Source organism: Salmo trutta, chromosome 20 (genome assembly GCF_901001165.1).
Source record: "Salmo trutta chromosome 20, fSalTru1.1, whole genome shotgun sequence".
NCBI lineage: Eukaryota > Metazoa > Chordata > Actinopteri > Salmoniformes > Salmonidae > Salmo > Salmo trutta.
The window spans coordinates 190752-216231 of record NC_042976.1 but is presented as its reverse complement, the minus strand read 5'-3'; the positions used below and the strand labels follow the sequence as shown (position 1 = coordinate 216231).

The following is a 25480-nucleotide window of genomic DNA, read 5'->3' as shown; positions in this document are numbered from 1 at the left end:
TTGGTTTGGTCCAAAATAATCCATAGTTATGTTCCAACAGCGACGTTTTGTTCGTGCGTTCAAGACACTATCCGAATGGTAAATAAGGGTCACGCGCACGGCGCATTTCGTGACAAAAGATTTCTAAATATTTCATTACCGTACTTCGAAGCATGTCAACCGCTGTTTAAAATAAATTTTTATGCCATTTTTCTCGTAAAAAAGCGATAATATTCCGACCGGGAATCTGCAATTATGTAAACCCTCTATAGAAAATACAGCATGGTGTCGACTCGGGCACGCGCCTAAGCCCTTTGTCCTCTGATCGGCCACTTGGCAAAGGCGATAATGTGTTTCAGCCAGAGGCTGCCTCGATATCGTTCAGCTTTTTCCCGGGCTCTGAGAGCCTATGGGAGCCGTAGGAAGTGTCACGTTACAGCTAAGATCCTGAGTCTTCAATAAACAGATGCAAGAACAACAACACCTTGTCAGACAGGCCACTTCCTGCATGAAATCTTCTCAGGTTTTTGCCTGCCATATGAGTTCTGTTATAATCACAGACACCATTCAAATAGTTTTAGAAACTTTAGGGTGTTTTCTATCCAAAGCCAATAATTATATGCATATTCTAGTTACTGGGCAGGAGTAGTAACCAGATTAAATCGGGTACGTTTTTTATCCGGCCGTGTAAATACTGCCCCCTAGCCCTAACAGGTTAACTCTTTCTTGAACTGCATTGTTGGTTAAGGGCTTGTAAGTAAGCATTTCACAGTAAGGTCTACACCTGTTGTATTCGGCGCATGTGACAAAGTTTTATTTGATTTAACATTTCAGCCATGTTTGGAGTCTCTGGGGCAGGGCTGTAACACGTCGGCTGTGGTTGGAGTCTCTGGGGCAGTGCTGTTGAATAAGTGACATATTGTAAGTATATCTAACCTATGCCCTGTTTATGCATGTACATGCATGTTTTCTAATCCACGCCCTTACCTTTTTTATAAGGTATCTATGACCAACAGATGCATACCTATATTCCCAGTCATGTGAAGTCCATAGATTAAGGCCTAATTAATTTCAATTGACTGATTTCCTTATATGAACTGTAACTCAGTAAAATCTTTGAAATTGTTGCATTTATATTTTTGTTCAGTATATGTATTTATGTACATAATATACCTGCACTGTAATTAGAAAGATTAGTAGTCTTTAATTTTATACTCAGGAAAAGCTCTGCATTAGTGTACCAGTTCTATCTGGGCTACAGGTCACATGTATCAAATGAATGCTTATATAACACTGTACAGGCAGCTCTTATATCCTTCCATGTTTAAAATGTAGATATCAATTGTCTTGATACCACTTTCAGATGTCTCCTATTTGAAGAGCAACATGTAAATCCTAAGAGATCTGTGTGTTCATAGTCTGTAAGCACAATGCACTGCTCACATTAACACACAGCTATTCCTTAGTTAGCTGTTAGCAGTGCTGGATTCCCTCTATGGGGGAAAGAGGTTCACAGAGCGCTGTGAATTGAGTGAATTGATAATGGGAACTAAGGATGCCCTTTGGTTGTTTACTAATGTGTGGGTTCCTTGAAACAGTCTGGGTCCATCCAATAGGAAGCAGGCTATGTTTGGATGCCAGCCAAAGGCAGAGGAGTACAGTAGGGGAGTATGGGCTCTATTCAATCCGTGTTGCAGAAGTCAAATCAAAGTTTATTTGTCACGTGCGCTGAATACAACAGGTGTAGACCTTACAGTGAAATGCTTACTTACAGGCTCTAACCAATAGCACAAAAAAGGTATTTGGTGAACAATAGGTAGGTAAAGAAATAAAACAACAGTAAAAAGAAAGGCTATAAAAGTAGCGAGGCTACATACAGACACCGGTTAGTCAGGCTGTTTGAGGTAGTATGTACATGTAGATATGGTTAAAGTGACTATGCATATATGATGAACAGAGAGTAGCAGTAGAGTAAAAGAGGGGTTGGCGGGTGGCGGGACACAATGCAGATAGCCCGGTTAGCCAATGTGCGGGAGCACTGGTTGGTCGGCCCAATTGAGGTAGTATGTAGATGAATGTATAGTTAAAGTGACTATGCATATATGATAAACAGAGAGTAGCAGCAGCGTTCAGGGTTACAGTGTGATTGCCTTTAAATTTCAATGTTCCCACATTAGCGGAGACTGCAGTCACGGTAAATGCTGCATATGTTGGTTCAATTTGAAATTACCTTTATATTTCTATCACGCCATCTCTAACGCTTCAGCAATACAGGTTGAATAGAGCCGTAAGTCTGAGAGACTTGCCACTGTAAAGTATAGTATAACGTCAGCTAAAATAAGGCAATGCATTTGTTCTCAATCCATTCCTTGTGTCCTTCAAGATGCTTAACATAGCCATTCAGTGTGTGAAATGATTGTTGTCTGTAAAAATAATTAATGTAGATGTGGTTGAAAGATGGATTAACCTTGAGAGGTTGTATTCCGGGCACTTTGATTTGGTTCTGGAAATGGATCCATGGATATTTGACTCATAGACTGGATGGGAATGGAATGTGACAGCACAGCTGCATGGACTCTATGAACAGACCAGTACTGTGCATACAGACAGTCTGTCTAGTTATATTATTGGGGACAGAGTCCACCCAGTCAGAGGGAGCGAGGGAGGGCTTTCAGGTCTACTCAGGAGAGACTTCTCATTTCACTGTACACTACGGCAAGGTAATCAATGCTTCTCACGGTACTTTCTCAATTGACTGATCTTGATGATTTATATGACATATGTTATGTTGAATTGTGACATGTAGAACTTAAAATAACAGTATTCTAACTGCATACTAAGGTTAATGTCAGTTTGGTCTTTACATCAACAGGCTGCAGCCATGGACACTGTGAAGCCAGCGGGGTACGAGGGCCGTTATGTTCAGGGGTTCCAGTTTTACTTGAAACACTCGGAGGAACACAAGGCCATCCTTGGGTATGTCGACAAGGTTCTCCCTGGAGAATTCACCAGGTAATGATTTATAACTCATCTAGTTTGGTTAGTACTTTACTAATGATCATCTGGGATATATTTATAGTAAACTGTTCTCTTTGATTTCTGTAGAATTGGAGAGGGGAAATCCAAAATGGATGTTCTAGGTGTTGGAAGTGGTGGCGGTACGTAATTTAGTCTGAGTTGCACTCAACTATTAATACTCAACTGTTTCTCCAGATTTATACCGCCACAGTGACAGCCTATATAGTCCTAGTAATACTAGTATAGAATTATTCAGTCCCTCCAGTTTTATATGGTAATATTGCTGTGATTTGACAGTTGTATGTTGTAATAGAGCGGTGATTGGTCAAATGTGCAAGCCCTCACATAATATGCAGGGAATTGTTGATTTTGCAGCACATTCTACAATCGCGTCCTGCGGTGGACTGATTATGGCTTCATGGTTATAATGCTATGGTGTTCTAGTTAAAGTGTTATGGTATTTCAGGGGAGATAGATGCCCACATCCTGTCTATTCTACAGTCTAAACTGCCAGCCACCGCTCTTACTGCAGACATAGTGGAACCCAGCATCCACCTCACTGACAATTTCAAAGGTACTGATTTATTTCACATGTATTTATACAGGGGCGTCACATTGAGATTGGTGTCTCTTTTGCTAGGGAGACCTGATTCTCAAAGAGCTACAGGTCAAAGAGCTACAGATTCACGTCTGCATTGTCATCTGTTCCAGGAGTTATTGTGATACCATACAGAGTCATGACTTTGATCAAATACTCTCACTAGATGTTTTGCCTGTTTGTCTTGTAACTGTTTTGTAGCGTTAGTGGAAAAGACTCCCAGCCTTCAGAAGATCCCGTTCTCTTGGCACACCGTGACGTGTGGAGAATATGAGAAACAGGTCAAAGACAAAAGACAGATCAAAAGATTTGACTTCATTCACATGATTCAGGTAAACTGCTTGACTATATATACAAATGATTCAGGTAAAAAGCTTGACTATATACAAATGATTCATGTAAACGGCTTTACTTAATACACATGATTCAGGTGAAAGGCTTGAAGTTGCTTTGGAAATACCCAGTGATCTTAACCAGTCAACAATGGCGCCGACAGAGGGCTGTCTTGCTTCTAGTCCTTAGTATTTTGTTTTTTTGTCTATTATTTCTTACATTGTTAGCCCAGAAAATCTTAAGTGTTATTGCATACAGCCGGGAAGAACTATTAGTTATCAGAGCGGCGTCAACTTACCAGCACAACAACCAGGAATACGACTTTCCCGAAGAGGATCCTTTGTCTGAACTACCCAGGGCATTTGAACTGATTCCAGAGGCTGACCCAAAACAACGGTGCCAGAGAAGAGGTAGACGGAGTGGTCTTCTGGTCAGACTTCGGAGGCGCGCACACCACCTACCGCTTCCGAGTATATTACTCACTAATGTCCAGTCTCTAGATAACAAGGTCGACGAAATTAGTTGCAAGAGTTGCTTTCCAGAGAGACATACTCTGTTTCACGGAACCATGGCTTTCTCGGGATATGCCGTTGGAGTCGGTACAGCCACCTGGATTCTTTGTACGTCGCGCCGACAGGAATAAACATCTCTCCGGGAAGAAGGGCGAGGGGTGTATGTTCCATGATTAACAACTCATTGTGTAATATATATATCAAACCAACGAGACATTAAAAACTGTAATATCTTATGTTTCACCGAGTCGTGACTGAACAACGACATTAACAACATACAGCTGGCGGGTTAAACACTCTATCGGCAGCCTCTGGTAAGACACGGGGCGGCGGCCTATGTATATTTGTAAACAACAGCTGGTGCACAATATCTAAGGAAGTCTCAAGGTTTTGCTCACCTGAGGAAGAGTATCTCATGATAACCTGTAGACCACACTATCTATCCAGAGTTTTCATCTGTATTTTTCGTAGCTGTCTACATACCACCACAGACCAATGCTGGCACTAAAACCGCACTCAATGAGCTGTATTCTGCTATAAGCAAACAGGAAAACGCTCATCCAGAGGTGGAGCTCCTACTGGCCGGCGACTTTAATGGAGGGAAACTTAAATCAGTTTTACATCATTTCTATCAGCATGTTAAAAGTGCAACCAGAGGTGAAAAAAAACTCTAGACCACCTTTACTCCACACACAGACGCTATCAAAGCTCTGCCTCGCCCTCCATTTGGCAAATCTGACCATAATTCTATCCTCCTGATTCCTGCTTACAAGCAAAAATTAAAGCAGGAAGCACCAGTGACTCGGTCTATAAAAAAGTGGTCAGATGAAGCAGATGCTGAACTACAGGACTGTTTTGCGATCACAGACTCAAATGTTCTGGGATTCTTCCAATGGCATTGAGGAGCACACCACATCAGTCACTGGCTTTATCAATAAGTGCATCGAGGACGTCATCCCCACTGTGACTGTATGTACATACCCCAACCAGAAGCCATGGATTACAGGCAACATTCGCACTGAGCTAAAGGGCAGAGCTGCCGCTTTCAAGGAGCGGGACTCTAACCCGGAAGCTTATAAGAAATCCCGCTATGTCCTGCGACGAACCATCAAACAGGCAAAGCTTCAATACAGGCATAAGATCGAATTGTACTACACTGCCTCCGACGCTCATCGGATGTGGCAGGGCTTGCAAACTATTACAGACTACAAATGGAAGCACAGCTGAGAGCTGCCCAGTGACACGAGCATACCAGACGAGCTAAATAACTTCTATGCTCGCTTCGAGGCAAGTAACACTGAAACACGCATGAGAGCATCATCTGTTCCAGACGACTGTGTGATCACACTCTCCGCAGCCGATGTGAGTAAAACCTTTAAACAGGTCAACATTCACAAGGCCGCTGGGCCAGACGGATTACCAGGACGTGTACTCCGAGCATGTGTTGACCAACTGGCAAGTGTCTTCACTGACATTTTCAACCTCTCCCTGTCTGAGTCTGTAATACCAACATGTTTCAAGCAGACCACCATAGTCCCTGGGCCCAACAACACTAAGGTAACGTGCCTAAATGACTACCAACCCGTAGCACTCACATCTGTAGCCATGAAGTACTTTGAAAGGCTGGTCGTGGCTCACATCAAAACCATTATCCCAGAAACCCTAGACCTACCTCAATTTGCATAAAGCACCAACAGATCCACAGATGTTGCAATCTCCATTGCGCTCCACACTGCCCTTTCCCACCTGAACAATAGGAACACCTATGTGAGAATGCTATTCATTGACTACAGCTCAGCGTTCAACACCATAGTGCCCTCAAAGCACATCACTAAGCTAAGGACCCTGGGACTAAACACCTCCCTCTGAAACTGGATCTGGGACTTCCTGATGGGCCGCCCCCAGGTGGTGAGGGTAGGTAACAACACATCTGCCACGCTAATCCTCAACACGGGGGCCCCTCAGGGGTGTGTGTGCTCAGTCCCCTCCTGTGCTCCCTGTTCACTCATGACTGCACGGCCAGGCACGACTCCAACACCATTAAGTTTGACGATGACACAACAGTGGTAGGCCTGTTCACCAACAACAATGAGACACGGAGGAGGTCAGAGACCTGACCGTGAGGTGCAAGGACAACAACCTCTCCCTCAATGTGATCAAGATAAAGGAGATGATCATGGACCACAGGAAAAGGAGGACCGAGCATTCCCCCATTCTCATCGACGGGGCTGTAGTGGACTAGGCTGAGAGCTTCAAGTTCCTTGGCATCCACATCACCAACAAACTAACATGGTCCAAGCACACCAAGACAGTCGTGAAGAGGGCATGGCAAAACCAATTCCCTCTCAGGAGACTGAAAAGATTTTGGCATGGGTCCTCAGATCCTCAAAAGGTTTTACAGCTGCATCATCGAGAGCATCCTGACGGTAGCCTTCCCTGTAGCTCAGTTGGTAGAGCATGGTGTTTGCAACACCAGGGTTGTGGGTTCGATTCCCACGGGGGGCCAGCACAGGGAAAAAAAAATAAAAAAATAATGAAATGTATGCATTCACTACTGTAAGTTGCTCTGGATAAGAGCGTCTGCTAAATGACTAAAATGTAAAATGTAAATGGGTTGCATCACTGCCTGGTATGGCAACTGCTCGGCCCCCTGACCGCAAGGCCCTACAGAGGGTAGTGCGTACGGCCCAGTATATCACTGGAGTCAAGCTTCCTGCCATCCAGGACCTCTATACCAGGTGGTGTCAGAGGAAGGCCCTGAAAATTGTCAAAGACTCCAGCCACCCTAGTCATAGACTGTTTTCTCTGCTACCGCACGGCAAGCGGTACCGGAGCGCCAAGTCTAGGTCCATGAGGCTTCTAAACAGCGTCTACCGCCAAGCCATACGACTCCTGAACAGGTAATCAAATGGCTACCCAGACTATTTGCCTTGCCCCCCCCTCCCCCGCTGCTACTCTCTTTTCTATGCATAGCCACTTTAATAACTCTACCGACATGTACATAATTACCTCGACATCGGTACCCCCGCACATTGACACATTGACTCTGTACCGGTACCCCCTGAATATAGCCCCGCTATTGCTATTTACTGCTGCTCTTTAATTATTTGTTATTATTATCTCTTACTTTTTGGGGGGAGGTATTTTCTTAACTACATTGTTGGTTAAGGACTTGTAAGTAAGCATTTCACTGTAACACCTGTTGTATTCGGCACGTGACAAATAACATTTGATTTGATTTATGATGTCCATCCGGTTTGATTTCTATTTGCCATATCTTTCAAACGGTGCTCTTTTACAAAAGTTCTTAACCTAACCCATATACGTTTTACGGGCACAGTATGTTTTCCATTAGTTATCTTGTTGTTATTAGTCCCAACCCCTCCCGTCTATCTCTTAACACCATCCATATTGTATTTATATTTGCCATATATTTTTCAACTGTGCTGGGATGGTTCACAAATGTTCTGAACCTTTCTATTCTCATTCTTTGTACAGATTGTAAATTGAAAATAAACATTTTTTGCCAGAAGTATTATTATATTATTGATCGATTGACTATGACTTTTTAGATCGCCCAGTAGTGCTATCTGCAGGTTTAGCTCCAGGTAAATATTGCAGTTCTTCAAACATTCCTGGACCTGTGACCAAAAACAAGCTACATATGGGCAGTACCAAAACAAATGATCTAATGATTCTTACTCTTCACAGCCAAATCTGCAGAGCTGGGAAGATTGTATCCCCCATATAAATAACATTCTGCAAGAATTCTGTTTAAAAATTCAAAGTTTTGAATCCGGTGTCTTAGCGCATCAGTTCATAAACCATGTGCAATGGAATCGGTACGTCAAAAATCTCTTCCCAACTATTTTGCAATCTATATGGAACGGCTGTACATTTTTTGGTCCTTAAATGAAACTGGTATACTTTTTTTATTTATCACAATTTTCTTTAACCAATTATGGTCTTTAATGCAGGGTGACAGACAAGGCTGACAGACAAGTTCCTTTTTCCCCCTTCCACTTTCCTCTTCCATTTTTGCGGTAATGCTGCAATTAGTTGGTTGTAATTTTAGGTAGAGTAGACATTTCCATATGTTTTACCAGTGGTATTTATGATATAATTTACAAAGAGTATAACTTTTTTTTAATCATTAGTATATTTGAGTTTAACTCACTCTAACTCTATGTGTTGTATTATTTGTTCTGGTGGATTAAAATCTAGTACAACCAATAACGTTTTTTTGATCAATTAGTATATTTGAGTATAACCACATTTATTGTATTATTTGTTCTGTCTTTTCTGATTAAATTGAAATGGCAACCTACTTTCTATGGCTTGTTTTAAAATAGAGATATTTGGGAGATGATTTCCTTTTCAAATATCTGAAAGTGAGAGAATTGGCCACTAGTCTAAGTGGTAACAGTATTTCTCTTCCATCCTCAACCTCACATGCATCCCTATTCAACCCCATAGATGCTATACTACGTAGATGACTATCCAGGAACCATCAAGTTCTTCCACAATCTTCTGAAGGAAAACAGCAAACTGCTCATAGTTCATGAAGCAGGTTAGTATACCAGTTCAGTCACAAACTGTGTAATATACAGTAACATATAATGTACAGTAACATATAATGTATAGTAACAACATGTATAATATACAGTAATATATAATGTATATTACAGTATAGTAGCATATATGTAACCGATGTGAAATGGCTAGTTAGTTAGCGGTGGTGCGCGCTAATAGCATTTCAATCGGTGACGTCACTCGCTCTGAGACTTGAAGTAGGGTTTCCCCTTGGGTAACAATGCTTCATGGGGTGTCAGTTGTTGATGTGTGCAAGGGTCCCTGGTTCGAGCCCAGGTTGGGGCGAAGAGAGGGACGGAACCTACACAGTTACATATACAGTACAGTAACAATATATATTATACAGTGCAGTAACATAATGTATAGTAGACATTAACATAGCATGTATAATATACAGTACCAGTCAAAAGTTTGGACACCTACTCATTCCAGGGTTTTGCTTTATTTTTACTATTTTTCTACATTGTAGAATAATAAAGAAGCCATCAAAACTATGAAATAACACATATGGAATCATGTAGTAACCAGAAAAGTGTTAAACAAATCAAAATATATTTGACATTCTTCGAAGTAGCCACCCTTTGCCTTGATAACAATTTTGCTGTATGGCATTGAAGCTCGTCTGGAGGTTTGTTAGCACAGTGTCCAAGGAAGGGCCAGAAGTATACAGAATGGTGTCGTCTGCATAGAGGTGGATCAGGGAATCACCCGCAGCAAGAGCGACATCATTGATATATACAGAGAAAAGAGTCGGCCCGAAAATTGAACCCTGTGGTACCCCCATAGAGACTGCCAGAGGTCCGGACAACAGGCCCTCCGATTTGACACACTGAACTCTGTCTGCAAAGTATTTGGTGAACCAGGCGAGGCAGTCATTAGAAAAACCAAGGCTATTGAGTCTGCCGATAAGAATACGATATTGGCAGAGTCGAAAGCCTTGGCCAGGTCGATGAAGACGGCTGCACAGTACTGTCTTTTATCGATGGCGGTTATGATATCGTTTAGTACCTTGAGCGTGGCTGAGGTGCACCCGTGACCGGCTCGGAAACCGGATTGCACAGCGGAGAAGGTACGGTGGGATTCGAAATAGTCAGTGATCTGTTTATTAACTTTGCTTTCGAAGACTTTAGATAGGCAGGGCAGGATGTATATAGGTCTGTAACAGTTTGGGTCTAGGGTGTCACCCCCTTTGAAGAGGGGGATGACCGCGGCAGCTTTCCAATCTTTAGGGATCTCGGACGATACGAAAGAGAGGTTGAACAGGCTGGTAATAGGGTTTGCAACAATGGCGGCGGATAGTTTTAGAGAGGGTCCAGATTGTCTAGCCCAGCTGATTTGTACAGGTCCAGGTTTTGCAGCTCTTTCAGAACATCTGCTATCTGGATTTGGGTGAAGGAGAAGCTGGGGAGGCTTGGGCGAGTAGCTGCGGGTGGGGCGGAGCTGTTGGCCGGGGTTGGAGTAGCCAGGAGGAAGGCATGGCCAGCTGTTGAGAAATGCTTATTGAAATTTTCGATAATCATGGATTTATCGGTGGTGACCGTGTTACCTAGCCTCAGTGCAGTGGGCAGCTGGGAGGAGGTGCTCTTGTTCTCCATGGACTTTAGTGTCCCAAAACTTTTTGGAGTTAGAGCTATAGGATGCAAATTTCTGCTTGAAAAAGCTAGCCTTTGCTTTCCTGACTGACTGTGTGTATTGGTTCCTGACTTCCCTGAACAGTTGCATATCGCGGGGACTTTTCGATGCTATTGAAGTCCGCCACAGGATGTTTTTGTGCTGGTCAAGGGCAGTCAGATCTGGAGTGAACCAAGGGCTATATCTGTTCTTAGTTCTGCATTTTTTGAACGGGACATGCTTGTCTAAGATGGTGCGGAAATTACTTTTAAAGAATGACCAGGCATCCTCGACTGACGGGATGAGGTCAATATACTTCCAGGATACGCGGGCCAGGTCGATTAGAAAGGCCTGCTCGCAGAGGTGTTTTAGGGAGCGTTTGACAGTGATGAGGGGTGGTCATTTGACCGCAGACCCATAGCGGATACAGGCAATGAGGCAGTGATCGCTGAGATCTTGGTTAAAAACAGCAGAGGTGTATTTGGAGGGCAAGTTGGTCAGGATAATGTCTATGAGGGTGACCATGTTTACGGATTTAGGGTTGTACCTGGTGGGTTCCTTGATGATTTGTGTGAGATTGAGGGCATCTAGCTTAGACAGTACAGTAACGTATAATGTACAGTAACATATAATATACTGTAACGTATAATATACAGTAACATTTAATGTAAGCTATACAATAGTAACAATGTATGATATACAGCACATTAACATAAAACGTATAATATACAGTAGTAACACAATTGATAATGTACAGTAACATGTGATATATAATGTACAGTAGCATTATCATATAATGTACAGTGCATTATCATATAATGTACAGTAAGATAATGAAAATGTACAGTAACATATAATTCATTATACAGTAACATCTAATGTATAACATGCAGTACAGTAACTTGTAATGTATAATATACAGTAACATACTATATATATATATATATATATATATATATATATATATATAGTATGTTACTGTATATTATATATATTATATATATATAGTTTTATATATATATATATATATATATGTATATATATACAGTACAGCAACATATAATGTATAATTTTCAGTACAGTAACATGAGCTACAGACTCTTTAGCAGGGTAGTAACCTATAGTATTGGTTGCAGATTTATACATATGTTCTGGGGTTTGTACAGATTGTTATACATTTTAAATATATCCTCCATTATTTCACTGTTCTCTATCATACTATTTCCAGCTGGCAGCGGCTGGGACACCCTGTGGAAGACCTACAGGAAAGAGCTCTGCACCAAGTCCATCTCTGACTACCTGTCTGCTGGAGACATCAAGGTTCATCTGGAGCGGCTGGAGCTTCAGTATGATGAGCACCTCATCCCTAACACCCTGGACATCACAGACTGCTTCACTACTGGGGATGAGATGGGAGAGCTGCTGCTGGACTTCATGACAGAGCAGGACCACTTCCACCAGTCTCTGACCCCTGACCTTAGAGCAAGCATCCTGGACCTTCTCCGGAACCGATGCAGCACAGAGAAAGAGGGCAGGATACTGTTCGACTGCAGCTTGAGTTGTCTCCTGGTTTACTCCTGAACCATGTGTGGTGTTTAATGAGAGTGCCGAGAGTCATACGAAGAGATCTACTGTACACAGTATATGGCTCTGAGTTTGTCTAAGTGGCTATAGTGCACTTTGTAGCAAAGGCTATACCTATATATCTTCTGAAATACAACATGTTGGTTTTCTATCTTCAAACCAAATAGTTTTTCAGTGTTTTCAATAAAAGTGTCCTCTCATTCTTTCAAATATCATGCTCTATTTTGTTACAAATATCAGAAACACGCCAAGGCCAGTAGATGGAGCCATTAGTCCACATAGCAGGTCAGTAGATGAAGCCATTTGGTCCAGATAGCAAGGGAAAGGGAGATACCTAGTCAGTTGTATAACTGAATGCCTTCAACTGAAATGTGTCTTCCACATTAAACCTAACCAATCTACGAGGGGTACGAGGGGCTGCCTTAATCGACATCCTTGTCTTCGGGGGACGGGGAACAGCTGGTCAGTAGATGGAGCCATTAGTCCAGATAGCAGGTCAGTAGATGGAGCCATTAGTCCAGATAGCAGGTCAGTAGAGATAGCAGGTCAGTAGATGGAGCCATTAGTCCAGATAGCAGGTCAGTAGATGGAGCCATTAGTCCAGATAGCAGGCCAGCAGATGGAGCCATTAGTCCAGATAGTAGGTCAGTAGACCGAGCCATTAGTCCAGATAGCAGGTCAGTAGATGGAGCCATTAGTCCAGATAGCAGGCCAGCAGATGGAGCCATTAGTCCAGATAGCAGGTCAGTAGATGGAGCCATTAGTCCAGATAGCAGGTCAGTAGATGGAGCCATTAGTCCAGATAGCAGGTCAGTAGATGGAGCCATTACTACAGATAGCAGGTCAGTAGATGGAGCCATTAGTCCAGATAGCAGGTCAGTAGATGGAGCCATTAGTCCAGATAGCAGGTCAGTAGAGATAGCAGGTCAGTAGATGGAGCCATTAGTCCAGATAGCAGGTCAGTAGATGGAGCCATTAGTCCAGATAGCAGGCCAGCAGATGGAGCCATTAGTCCAGATAGTAGGTCAGTAGACCGAGCCATTAGTCCAGATAGCAGGCCAGCAGATGGAGCCATTAGTCCAGATAGCAGGTCAGTAGATGGAGCCATTAGTCCAGATAGCAGGTCAGTAGATGGAGCCATTAGTCCAGATAGCAGGTCAGTAGATGGAGCCATTAGTCCAGATAGCAGGTCAGTAGATGGAGCCATTAGTCCAGATAGCAGGTCAGTAGATGGAGCCATTACTACAGATAGCAGGTCAGTAGATGGAGCCATTAGTCCAGATAGCAGGTCAGTAGAGATAGCAGGTCAGTAGATGGAGCCATTGGTCCAGATAGCAGGTCAGTAGATGGAGCCATTGGTCCAGATAGCAGGTCAGTAGATGGAGCCATTGGTCCAGATAGCAGGTCAGTAGATGGAGCCATTAGTCCAGATAGCAGGTCAGTAGATGGAGCCATTGGTCCAGATAGCAGGTCAGTAGATGGAGCCATTAGTCCAGATAGCAGGTCAGTAGATGGAGCCATTAGTCCAGATAGCAGGTCAGTAGATGGAGCCATTAGTCCAGATAGCAGGTCAGTAGATGGAGCCAATAGTCCAGATAGCAGGCCAGTAGAGATAGCAGGTCAGTAGATGGAGCCATTAGTCCAGATAGCAGGTCAGTAGATGGAGCCATTAGTCCAGATAGCAGGTCAGTAGAGATAGCAGGTCAGTAGATGGAGCCATTAGTCCAGATAGCAGGTCAGTAGATGGAGCCATTACTACAGATAGCAGGCCAGTAGATGGAGCCATTGGTCCAGATAGCAGGTCAGTAGATGGAGCCATTAGTCCAGATAGCAGGTCAGTAGATGGAGCTATTAGTCCAGATAGCAGGTCAGTAGATGGAGCCATTAGTCCAGATAGCAGGTCAGTAGATGGAGCCATTAGTCCAGATAGCAGGTCAGTAGATGGAGCCAATAGTCCAGATAGCAGGCCAGTAGAGATAGCAGGTCAGTAGATGGAGCCATTAGTCCAGATAGCAGGTCAGTAGATGGAGCCATTAGTCCAGATAGCAGGTCAGTAGAGATAGCAGGTCAGTAGATGGAGCCATTAGTCCAGATAGCAGGTCAGTAGATGGAGCCATTACTACAGATAGCAGGCCAGTAGATGGAGCCATTGGTCCAGATAGCAGGTCAGTAGATGGAGCTATTAGTCCAGATAGCAGGTCAGTAGACGGAGCCATTAGTCCAGATAGCAGGTCAGTAGATGGAGCCATTACTACAGATAGCAGGTCAGTAGATGGAGCTATTAGTCCAGATAGTAGGTCAGTAGACGGAGCCATTAGTCCAGATAGCAGGTCAGTAGATGGAGCTATTAGTCCAGATAGCAGGTCAGTAGACGGAGCCATTAGTCCAGATAGCAGGTCAGTAGATGGAGCCATTAGTCCAGATAGCAGGTCAGTAGACGGAGCCATTAGTCCAGATTGCAGGTCAGTAGATGGAGCCATTAGTCCAGATAGCAGGCCAGTAGACCGAGCCATTACTAAAAGATAATAGGCCAGTAGATGGAGTCATTAGTCCAGACAGCAGTATTGGCTCTTCTACAGTCGTGGCCAAAAGTTTTGAGAATGACCCAAATATTAATTTTCACAAAGTCTGCTGCCTCAGTTTGTATAATGTCAATTTGCATATACTCCAGAATGTTATGAAGAGTGATCAGATGAATTGCAATTAATTGCAAAGTCCCTGTTTGCCATGCAAATGAACTGAATCCCCCCCAAAAAATTCCACTGCATTTCAGCCCTGCCACAAAAGGACCAGCTGACATCATGTCAGTGATTCTCTCGTTAAACACAGGTGTGAGTGTTAACGAGGACAAGGCTGGAGATCACTCTGTCATGCTGATTGAGTTCGAATAACAGACTGGAAGCTTCAAAAGGAGGGTGGTGCTTGGAATCATTGTTCTTCCTCTGTCAAACATGGTTACCTGCAAGGAAACACGTGCCGTCATCATTGCTTTGCACAAAATGGGCTTCACAGGCAAGGATATTGCTGCCAGTAAGATTGCACCTGAATCAACCATTTATCGGATCATCAAGAACTTCAAGGAGAGCAGTTCAATTGTTGTGAAGAAGGCTTCAGGGCACCCAAGAAAGTCAAGCAAGTGCCAGGACCGTCTCCTAAAGTTGATTCAGCTGCGGGATCGGGGCACAACCAGTACAGAGCTTGCTCAGGAATGGCAGCAGGCAGGTGTGAGTGCATCTGCACGCACAGTGAGGCGAAGACTTTTGGAGGATGGCCTGGTGTTAAGAAGGGCAGCAAAGAAGCCACTTCTCTCCAGGAAAAACATCAGGGACTGACTGATATTCTGCAAAAGGTACAGGGATTGGACTGCTGAGGACTGGGGTAAAGTCATTTTCTCTGATGAATCCCCTTTCCGATTGTTTGGGGCATCCGGAAAAAAGCTTGTCCGGAGAAGACAAGGTGAGCGCTACCATCATTCCTGTGTCATGCCAACCGTAAAGCATCCTGAGACCATTCATGTGTGGGGTTGCTTCTCAGCCAAGGGAGTGGGCTCACTCACAATTTTGCCTAAGAACACAGCCATGAATAAAGAATGGTACCAACACATCCTTTGAGAGCAACTTCTCCCAACCATCCAGGAACAGTTTGGTGATGAACAATGCTTTTTACAGCATGATGGAGCACGTTGCCATAAGGCAAAAGTGATAACTAAGTGGCTCGGGGAACAAAACATCGATATTTTGGGTCCATGGCCAGGAATCTCCCCAGACCTTAATCCCATTGAGAACTTGTGGTCAATCCTCAAGAGACCGGTGGACAAACGAAAACCCACAAATTCTGACAAACTCCAAACATTGATTATTTAAGAATGGGCTGCCATCAGTCAGGATGTGGCCCAGAAGTTCATTGACAGCATGCCAGGGCGGATTGCAGAGGTCTTGAAAAAGAAGGGTCAACACTGCAAATATTGACTCTTTGCATTAACTTCATGTAATTGTTAATAAAAGTTAATTAAATTATTGTAATTATAAATCAGTATTCCATAGTAACATCTGACAAAAATATCTAAAGACACTGAGGCAGCAGGCTTTGTGAAAATTAATATTTGTGTCATTCTCAAAACTTTTGGCCACGACTGTACATGCTCACATCCTAGGCCGTCATTGAAAATATGAATTTGTTCTTAACTGACTTGACTAGTTAAATAAAGGTAAAATAAAATAAAACATCATGACCACCAGCTGATGATACTGCAGTTTCTACTATCTCTTATGGCACTTAATTTGTCTAATACTCTCAGTAACCTAATGTAGCAGGCATAGAAAGACACCTGAGCGGAGTTCCCACTTCCTTTTTTCAAGGGGAATGAAGTTATGTTGAAAATACCGGAAAAACAGATGTTAGCACTTTCTGGCGACTCCTCAAAGGCTATAATCGCAGAAACATTCAAAAAAAGTGGTTATAGCAAACATTCAAACAATCATAGAATAATATTATGTTGATCAGTTATTGGGTTCTTTATCCTGAGCTGATCATTAGACTAGTAGAGGTCATGTCACTGTTGTCATGTTAAACACCCGGAGGAAAAGGTCTAACATTTGGAATCGCTTTTTATCTTGGTTAATAGAGAATTAGTAGTAATTAAAGATTGAATCGAACTTTTAACTCAATTTACTGTCAAATGTTGTACGTACATGTAGGCTAATACATCTGCACTCCAACTGTTATATGTACTACAACATAACTCCAAATGTTATACTTACTACATCATAACTACAGCTGTTATACAGTGCTGTGAAAAAGTATTTTCCCCCTTCCTGATTTCTTATTTGTTTGCACATTGTCACACTTAAATGTTTCAGATCATCAAACACATTTTAATATTACACAAGATAACCCAAGTAAAAACAAAATGCAGTTTTTAAGTGATTATTTTATTTATTAACCTCCCTGGGCATGAAATACTTATTTCCCTCCTTACAATGCAAATAATTTCATACAATTTTTGACATGCGTTTTTCTGGATTTTTGTTGTTGTTATTCTGTCTCTCACTTTTCAAATATACCTACTATTAAAATTATAGACTGATCATTTCTTTGTAAGTGGGCAAACATACAAAATCAGCAAGGGATCAAATACTTTTTTCCTCCACTGTAAGATGTTCTTTTTCTGAAGTGCTGTGTTACTTTTACGCCAGATGTAACGGGACGCACACCTTCCAAAAAGTTCAACTTTTGTCTCGTCAGTCCACAGAATATTTTCCCAAAAGTCTTGGGGATCATCAAGATGTTTTTTGCCAAAAGTGAGACGAGCCTTTATGTTCTTTTTGGTCAGCAGTAGTTTTCGCCTTGGAACTCTGGCATGGATGCCATTTTTGCCCAGTCTCTTTCTTATGGTTGAGTCATGAACACTGACCTTAACTGAGGCAAGTGTGGCCTGCAGTTCTTTAGATGTTGTTGTGGGTTCTTTTGTGACCTCTTGGATGAGTCGTCGCTGCGCTCTTGGGGTAATTTTAGTAGGCCGGCCACTCCTGGGAAGGTTCACCACTGTTCCAAATTTTCTCAATTTGTGGATAATGGCTCTCACCGTGGTTTGCTGGAGTCCCAAAGCTTTAGAAATGGCTTTGTAACCCTTTCCAGACTGATAGATATCAATTACTTTGTTCCTCATCTGTTCCTGAATTTCTTTGGATCGCGGCATGATGTCTTGCTTTTTGAGATCACTTTGTCAGACAGGTTCTATTTAAGTGATTTCTGGATTCAACAGGTCTGGAAGTAATCAGGCCTGGGTGTGGCTAGTGAAATTGAACTCAGCTTTCCAAAAAATGTGATTAACCACAGTAAATTCATGGTTTAACCTCCCTGGGCAAGGTGGGACGTTTGCGTCCCACCTAGTCAACAGCCAGTGGAATCGCGTTGCGCGAAATACAAATACCTCATAAATGCTATAACTTCAATTTCTCAAACATATGACTATTTGACACCATTTTATAGATACACTTCTCCTGAATCAAACCACTTTGTCCGATTTCAAAAAGGCTTTACAGCGAAAGCAAAACATTAGATTATGTTAGGAGAGTACATCGACAAAAACAACCACACAGCCATTTTCCTAGCAACTAGCATGCATCACAAATACCCAAAACACAGCTAAATGCAGCACTAACCTTTGACGATCTTCATCAGATGACACTCCTAGGACATCATGTTACACAATACATGCATTTTTTGTTCGATAAAGTTCATATTTATATATAAAAACAGCATTTTACATCGGCGCGTGACGTTCAGAAAATATTTTCCCTCAAATACTGCCGGTGAATCAGCGCCACAATTTACAAAAATACTCGTCATAAACATTGATACAAAATTAAACTGTCATTCAAAGAATTATAGATGAACATCTCCTTTATGCAAACGCTATGAAAGATTTCAAAAAAGCTTCACGAGGAAAGCACTCTTTGCAATAATCTGAGTACTGAGCTCAGAAAAATACACTAGGCTATACAGATAGCCGCCATCTTGGAGTCATCTTAAATCATACATTGCATTAGAAATATTCCCTTACCTTTGATCATCTTCATCAGAAGGCACTACCAGGAATCCCAGGTCCACAACAAATGTTGTTTTGTTCGATAAAGTCCATAATTTATGTCCAAATAACTCCTTGTTGTTCGTGCGTCCAGTAAGCTACTCCAAGTGTAGAAAGCGTGCGGACGATGTTGCGACGAAAAGTTTAAAAAAAGTTGTATCTACTGTCATGACGTTGGCCTCTTTGGCTACAGGAAGGACAGTTGACCCCCTCCCCTTTGTACCATCACCCAACCTACCTTCCCCCCCAACCCAGGGTTGTAAAAATTCCAAGAGGAGAATCTACTACAACATGTTTCATAGAGAGACAAAGGAAATTCTTCCAACTCATAGAATTGGAGAACCTAGCGACATGTGTGTTCTGGAGAAGATATGGAAGATTGATGAAGACTCCAGCTACGAACTGATCCGCTTGGTACAATTTTGTGATACTCAGAAGAGACAATATAGCCATATTACCCTAAAACGGTCTACATGATAGCCTCAGCGATGAGACTGAATCCACATGGGTGTATACAATGTATTATTAAGGATAAAGCTATTTGTAATACATTGAGATGCTATGTACTGATGTTAATGTGATAGAATTATATTTCTGTAACCAAGTCTAGCTCAGTCATAGGCACGCCCCCAGGGACACATACAGGACCAGGCGTCATTTGACAAGCCTGTTCTCTGGGTACTATAAAAGACCCCCTGATTTACATTTCTACAGACCAGGCCTCCACTCCATCGTGAGTTTGGCCCAGAGGTTTGACCAGCCAAGTATTCTACTGAAAGTGAACCATACCACGTGGTTAACTTTTAGACTATCGATATCGACAGAATAAGAACAAGTCTTTGATATTAATTATTAGTCTGCAGCTAAGTAAATTATATCATCGAATGCGAAGACCAACCACATCCATTCTATGACGACATTCATGAATGTCGCTCTGACAGATCCATTCTAACCGAGAGTGAGAGAGAGAGAACGCTGACAAACTCTCCATCAGAACAAAACTCTCCAACAAGAATCCCGACGACACATGAGCGTAAATATATATTGATTGCAAAGGTTCCCGAATGAGTGAGCCTTCAATTGTCAATTGTTAATATTAATGAACTCTGTGTAACTTCTCAGCTTACCGTTTTATGACCCATTGTCTAACAGACCAGCCATGCTTGTTAGCCAGTAGGGCACATTCCCCTACCAATCCTGTGTGACGATAATTACTGTTTGTATGTTTTCTGTTAATTACTTAGTGTAGTAAATAAATGATTTTAAGACAATTGATGTATGGATGATTTTAGTAAAGACTGGGTTCGTGCAGATAACCAAGAATTACAACTTTCATGATGAGACTGAAACAACATACGGGTTAAGATTGACTGCTATCGATGTAAAATATTACTAAGTATTTTAAGAGTTTATTCAGAGGATAACAGCTCTATAAACGTTCTTCTGTGGTGCCCCGACTTTCTAGTTAATTACATTTACATGATTAGCTTAATCAGGTAATATCAATTACAGAGAAATAATTTTATAAGTTAGCATGTCATATCACTTAATCCGGCATAGCCAAAGACACGACACTACGTTCATTCAAACATGTCAAACATTGTAAAACATCAATCTTTAGGGCCTTCAGAACGTGAAGATTCAATAATATTTCAACCGGACGGTTCCTGTGTCTTGAAAAAGGTTTTGGAATGGGAGGATCCACCTTCGTGAATGCGCCCCAAGAAGGGATGTCACCCCCTGCCTCAACAACTTCCCCTCCTTGTCATTCGGGCTCTGTTCATCATAGAAGCTTCAAACAACTTTGTAAAGACTGTCGACATCTAGTGGAAGCCATAGGAAGTACACAATTATTACTACGTCACTGTGTATTCAATAGGAAACAACTTGAAGAGAGCCCATGCATCCAGATTTCCACTTCCTGGTAGGATTTCTCTCAGATTTTTGCTTGCCATATGAGTTCTGTTATACTCACAGACACCATTCAAACGGTTTTAGAAACCTCAGAGTGTTGTCTATCCAAATCTACTAATAATATGCATATCCTAGCTTCTGAGTTTGAGTAGGAGGCAGTTTAATATGGGCACATATTTTTCCCGAAATTGTCAATACTGCCCCCTAGCCCCAACAGGTTTTAACAAGGGGGGGCAATTACTTTGTCACATAGAGGCATGAAGGTTTGGATAGCTTTTTTCCCTTAATAAATCAAATTATCACTTAAAAACTGCATTTTGTGTTTACTTGGGTTATCTTTGTGTAATATTAAAATGTGTTTGATGATCTGAAACATTTAAGAGTGACAAATGTGCAAAAAAAAAGAAATCAGGAAGGGTGCAAATGCTTTTTCACAGCACTGTATGTAGTACAGCTGTTAAATGTACTACAGCTGTTACATGTACCACACCATAACTCCAACTGTTATATGTACAACAGCTGTTATATGTACATCAGCATAAATCCAATTGTTTTATATACCACAGCTGTTATATGTACATCAGCATAACTCCAACTGTTATATATACTCAGCATAACTCCAACTGTTACACATACTACAGCATAACTGCAACTGTTATATGAACTACAGATGTTATATGTACTACAGTGTCGTGTCTTTGGCTATGCCGGATTAAGTGATATGACATGCTATTCTATAAAATCCTTTTTCTGTAATTAATATTACCTAATTAAGCTAATCATGTAAATGTAATTAGCTAGAAAGTCGGGGCACCACGAAAGACTGTTTATAGAGCTGTTATCTTCCGATTAAACAATTAAAGATCTAGTAATATTTTACATCAATAGCAATAGCAGTCAATATTAATCGTCACCTTATTTCAGTCTCATCTGAAAGTTGTAAATTCTTGGTTATCTTCACGAACCCTGGCTAACAAGTTGAATCAGCAATACAAAATTGGGTTTAATTATTTATTTACTAAATACCTAGCTAATCACACAGAATTACATATACACAGAATGCTAATTATGTCATACAGAAAACGTCCCTGGTGGACGGAACCTGTATGATGGCTTGTTACACAAAGAGAGGGGGTTGGGCTTGAATGAAAGAGCGGGAAGACTGAGGAACAAAGGGAGAAGCTGTGCTATCGTAAATACAGTATCTTATGCATTCTAAATTACCGCCCATTTGGAAAAGGAAAATGCAATAAATATTTACTTTGAGCTGCGCTTTGGTAGGTTGGTCGTAGATGCTGGCCGGGTTGGCCAACAGAGATCTTCCTGTCCTCGGAAGAATGTCTCTGGTGGTAAATTGGATACGTTGTACTATATTCGGTGTGTGTTAGACTGGATACGTCGTCCGTCCTTTCCTAGCCCACATTTACAGTTGCTGTTCCTAACTCAATGGCTAGGATGTCTCACTTCTTTAGTGAATAAGAGTTCAAAGTTCATACCATTCACAACCAAAGCTCACGCTGAGGTTGGCTTAGTTCTGTAGTTGACATGTTAGTCCTTTTTAACGTATGGACCGTCGTCCTATCGTCCTTGGAACAGGAGGTTACATTTTCATCAAGGGTTTATATAGTGACGGGAGAGAAGGGTGTGTTTCATAGTTTATAACTCATGTCTCTTCACAGGGGCGGACCACTGATTGAGCAGGGCTCTAACCTTATGAAAACACAATTCTCTCATTTGGAAGCTAAAATTACATTTAATCTTTTCACAAATAGTTTCATTTAAATTGCATTTAACCTGTTAGGGCTAGGGGGCAGTATTTACACGGCCGGATAAAAAACGTACCCGATTTAATCTGGTTATTACTACTGCCCAGAAACTAGAATATGCATATAATTATTGGCTTTGGATAGAAAACACCCTAAAGTTTCTAAAACTGTTTGAATGGTGTCTGTGAGTATAACAGAACTCATATGGCAGGCAAAAACCTGAGAAGATTCTGTACAGGAAGTGCCCTCTCTGACCATTCCTTGAGCTTCTTGGCTCTGTTTATTGAAAACTGAGGATCTTTGCTGTAACGTGACACTTCCTACGGCTCCCATAGGATTTCAGAACCTGGGAAAAAGAAATCTGAATGATGTAATTCCAGCCGCTGGCTGAAAAACTTTAGCGCCTTTGGTAAGTGGCCGATCAGAGGACCATCAGACTGAGGCTCGTGCACGAGGGGATCCCATGTTTTTATTTTCTCTCTCTTTGAACGTAAACACGCTTTCCCGGTCGGAATATTATCGCTTTTTTACGAGAAAAATGGCATAAAAATTGATTTTAACCAGCAGTTGACATGCTTCGAAGTACGGTAATGGAATATTTCGAATTTTTTTGTCACGAAATGCGTCGGGCGCATAACCCTTATTTACCCTTTCGGATAGTGTCTTGAACGCACGAACAAAACGCCGCTATTTGGATATAACTATGGATTATTTGGGACCAAACCAACATTTGTTATTGAAGTAGAAGTCCTGGGAGTGCATTCTGACGAAGAACAGCAAAGGTAATAACATTTTTCTTATAGTAAATCTGACTTCGGTGAAGGCTAAACTTGCTGGGTGTCTAAATAGCTAGCCCTGTGATGCCGGGCTATCTACTTAGAATTTTGCAAAATGTGCTTTCACCGAAAAGCTATTTTAAAATCGGACATAGCGAGTGCATAGAGGAGTTCTGTATCTATAATTCTTAAAATAATTGTTATGCTTTTTGTGAACGTTTATCGTGAGTAATTTAGTAAATTCACCGGAAGTTTGCGGGGGGTATGCTAGTTCTGAACGTCACATGCTAATGTAAAAAGCTGTTTTTTGATATAAATATGAACTTGATTGAACAAAACATGCATGTATTGTATAACATAATGTCCTAAGATTGTCATCTGATGAAGATCATCAAAGGATAGTGCTGCATTTAGCTGTGGTTTGGGTTTATGTGACATTATATGCTAGCTTGAAAAATGGGTGTCTGATTATTTCTGGCTGGGTACTCTGCTGACATAATCTAATGTTTTGCTTTCGTTGTAAAGCCTTTTTGAAATTGGACAGTGTGGTTAGATTAACGAGAGTCTTGTCTTTAAAATGGTGTAAAATAGTCATATGTTTGAGAAATTGAAGTAATAGCATTTCTAAGGTATTTGAATAACGCGCCACAGGATTCCACTGGCTGTTACGTAGGTGGGACGAAATCGTCCCACTGGCCCTAGAGAAGTTAAATTGCACAACAATTCCATGTGAATCTGATAACTATAATGTGTAGACTTTCCCAGATACAGTTTTTGTCATCCTGTCATCAGTCATAATGTCTCAGATGACAACCGAACTGACATCATATTCATTAAGTACCAACGCATATTTTCAACTGGTTCTATTACCGAAATATGGTTCCTTTCCCCCCACTTCTTTGATGTTCCCAGACTCTCTATGTTTAACTTCTTAAAGTATAGGGGGCAGTATTTTCACGGCCGGATGAAAAACATACCCAAATTAAACTGGTTACTACTCTGGCTCAGAAACTAGAATATGCATATTATTAGTAGATTTGGATAGAAAACACTCTGAAGTTTCTAAAACTGTTTGAATGGTGTCTGAGTATAACAGAACTCATATGGCAGGCAAAAACCTGAGAAAAATCCAACCAGGAATTGGAAAGTCTGAGAATTGTAGTTCTTCTTTTGAATCTCTATCAAAACTACAGTGTCTGTGGTGTCACGTTGCACTTCCTAAGGCTTCCATTGGCTGTCAACAGTCTTCAGAAAGTTGTTTCATCCGTCTCCTGTATCCGGGCAGAGTATAGGAGCTCAGTCAATGAGTGGACTGCCTGGGGACAAAGGGATTGGATATGCGCGATCCCGCGCGCATCTTTCCTTCTTTTTCTTCTTGAATGAATATGCTATTGTCCGGTTGGAATATTATCGCAATTTTACGTTAAAAATACCATAAAGATTTATTTTAAACAACGTTTGACATGCTTCTAAGATCGGTAATGGAACATTTTGACTTTTCGTCTCTGGTACCGCGCTCGCGCGTTATGCCTTTGGATAGTGCTCTGTACGCACGAACAAAACGGAGGTATTTGGACATAAATATGGATGATTTCGAACAAAAACAACATTTCTTGTGGAAGTAACAGTCCTGGGAGTGCATTCTGACGAAGATCAGCAAAGGTAAGAGAATATTTATAATACTAATTCTGAGTTTAGGTGACCCCGAACTTGGCGGGTGTCTGTATAACTTGCTGTGATGGTGAGCTATGTACTCAGAATATTGAAAAATGTGCTTTCTCCGTAAAGCTATTTTAAAATCTGACACAGCGGTTGCATCCAGGAGTAGTCTATCTATAATTTTTAAAATAATTGTTATATATTTTGTCAACGTTTATGATGAGTATTTTTGTAAATTGATGCACATTCACCGGACGTTTTGGTGGGAATACATTTTCTGAACATCACGCGCCAATGTAAAATGCTGGTTTTGGATATAAATATGAACTTTATCGAACGAAACATACATGTATTGTGTAACATGATGTCCTAGGAGTGTCATCTGATGAAGATCGTCAAAGGTTAGTGCTTCATTTAACTGTGTTTTGGGTTTTTGTGACATATATCCTTGCTTGGAAAATGGCTGTGTGGTTATTTTTGTCTATGTACTCTCCTAACATAATCTAATGTTTTGCTTTCGCTGTGAAGCCTTTTTGAAATCGGACAAT

General features: G+C 41.5%; 2 protein-coding genes across 5 annotated transcripts; both read left to right on the top strand.

Annotated features, from left to right (window-relative positions):
• The first annotated feature begins 878 nt into the window (after positions 1–878).
• LOC115155375 (histamine N-methyltransferase) lies at positions 879–12438 on the top strand. 4 transcript variants are annotated; one of them, XM_029701938.1, is made up of 7 exons: positions 879–900; positions 2852–2991; positions 3085–3137; positions 3464–3571; positions 3797–3927; positions 8917–9010; positions 11873–12438. In XM_029701938.1, the coding sequence occupies exons 2-7, from the start codon at positions 2861–2863 to the stop codon at positions 12223–12225; spliced, it is 870 nt and encodes a 289-aa protein (XP_029557798.1). In that variant the 5' UTR covers positions 879–900; positions 2852–2860; the 3' UTR covers positions 12226–12438. The 4 variants fall into 4 exon arrangements, with proteins under 4 accessions (XP_029557798.1, XP_029557795.1, XP_029557796.1 ...); XM_029701935.1 differs by lacking the exon at positions 879–900 and adding an exon at positions 2535–2699; XM_029701937.1 differs by lacking the exon at positions 879–900 and adding an exon at positions 2692–2718.
• LOC115156256 (uncharacterized) lies at positions 12366–14392 on the top strand. The gene is made up of 5 exons (XM_029703715.1): positions 12366–12371; positions 12545–12690; positions 12774–13070; positions 13154–13516; positions 13633–14392. The coding sequence occupies exons 1-5, from the start codon at positions 12366–12368 to the stop codon at positions 13853–13855; spliced, it is 1035 nt and encodes a 344-aa protein (XP_029559575.1). The 3' UTR covers positions 13856–14392.
• Positions 14393–25480: the final 11088 nt, after the last annotated feature.

What these genes read in the sequence shown, in the direction of transcription:
- LOC115156256 (XM_029703715.1), top strand. An exon ending in CGGGGGACGGGGAACAGCTG is followed by an intron (nt 12,691 to 12,773) that starts GTCAGTAGATGG and finishes TAGAGATAGCAG; the next exon opens with GTCAGTAGATGGAGCCATTA. An exon ending in GCCATTAGTCCAGATAGCAG is followed by an intron (nt 13,517 to 13,632) that starts GTCAGTAGAGAT and finishes TCCAGATAGCAG; the next exon opens with GTCAGTAGATGGAGCCATTA.
- LOC115155375 (XM_029701935.1), top strand. Translation starts at nt 2,550, where the DNA reads ATGGACTCTATGAACAGACCAGTACTGTGCATACAGACAGTCTGTCTA. An exon ending in CTCCCTGGAGAATTCACCAG is followed by an intron (nt 2,992 to 3,084) that starts GTAATGATTTAT and finishes TGATTTCTGTAG; the next exon opens with AATTGGAGAGGGGAAATCCA. An exon ending in CCTCACTGACAATTTCAAAG is followed by an intron (nt 3,572 to 3,796) that starts GTACTGATTTAT and finishes ACTGTTTTGTAG; the next exon opens with CGTTAGTGGAAAAGACTCCC.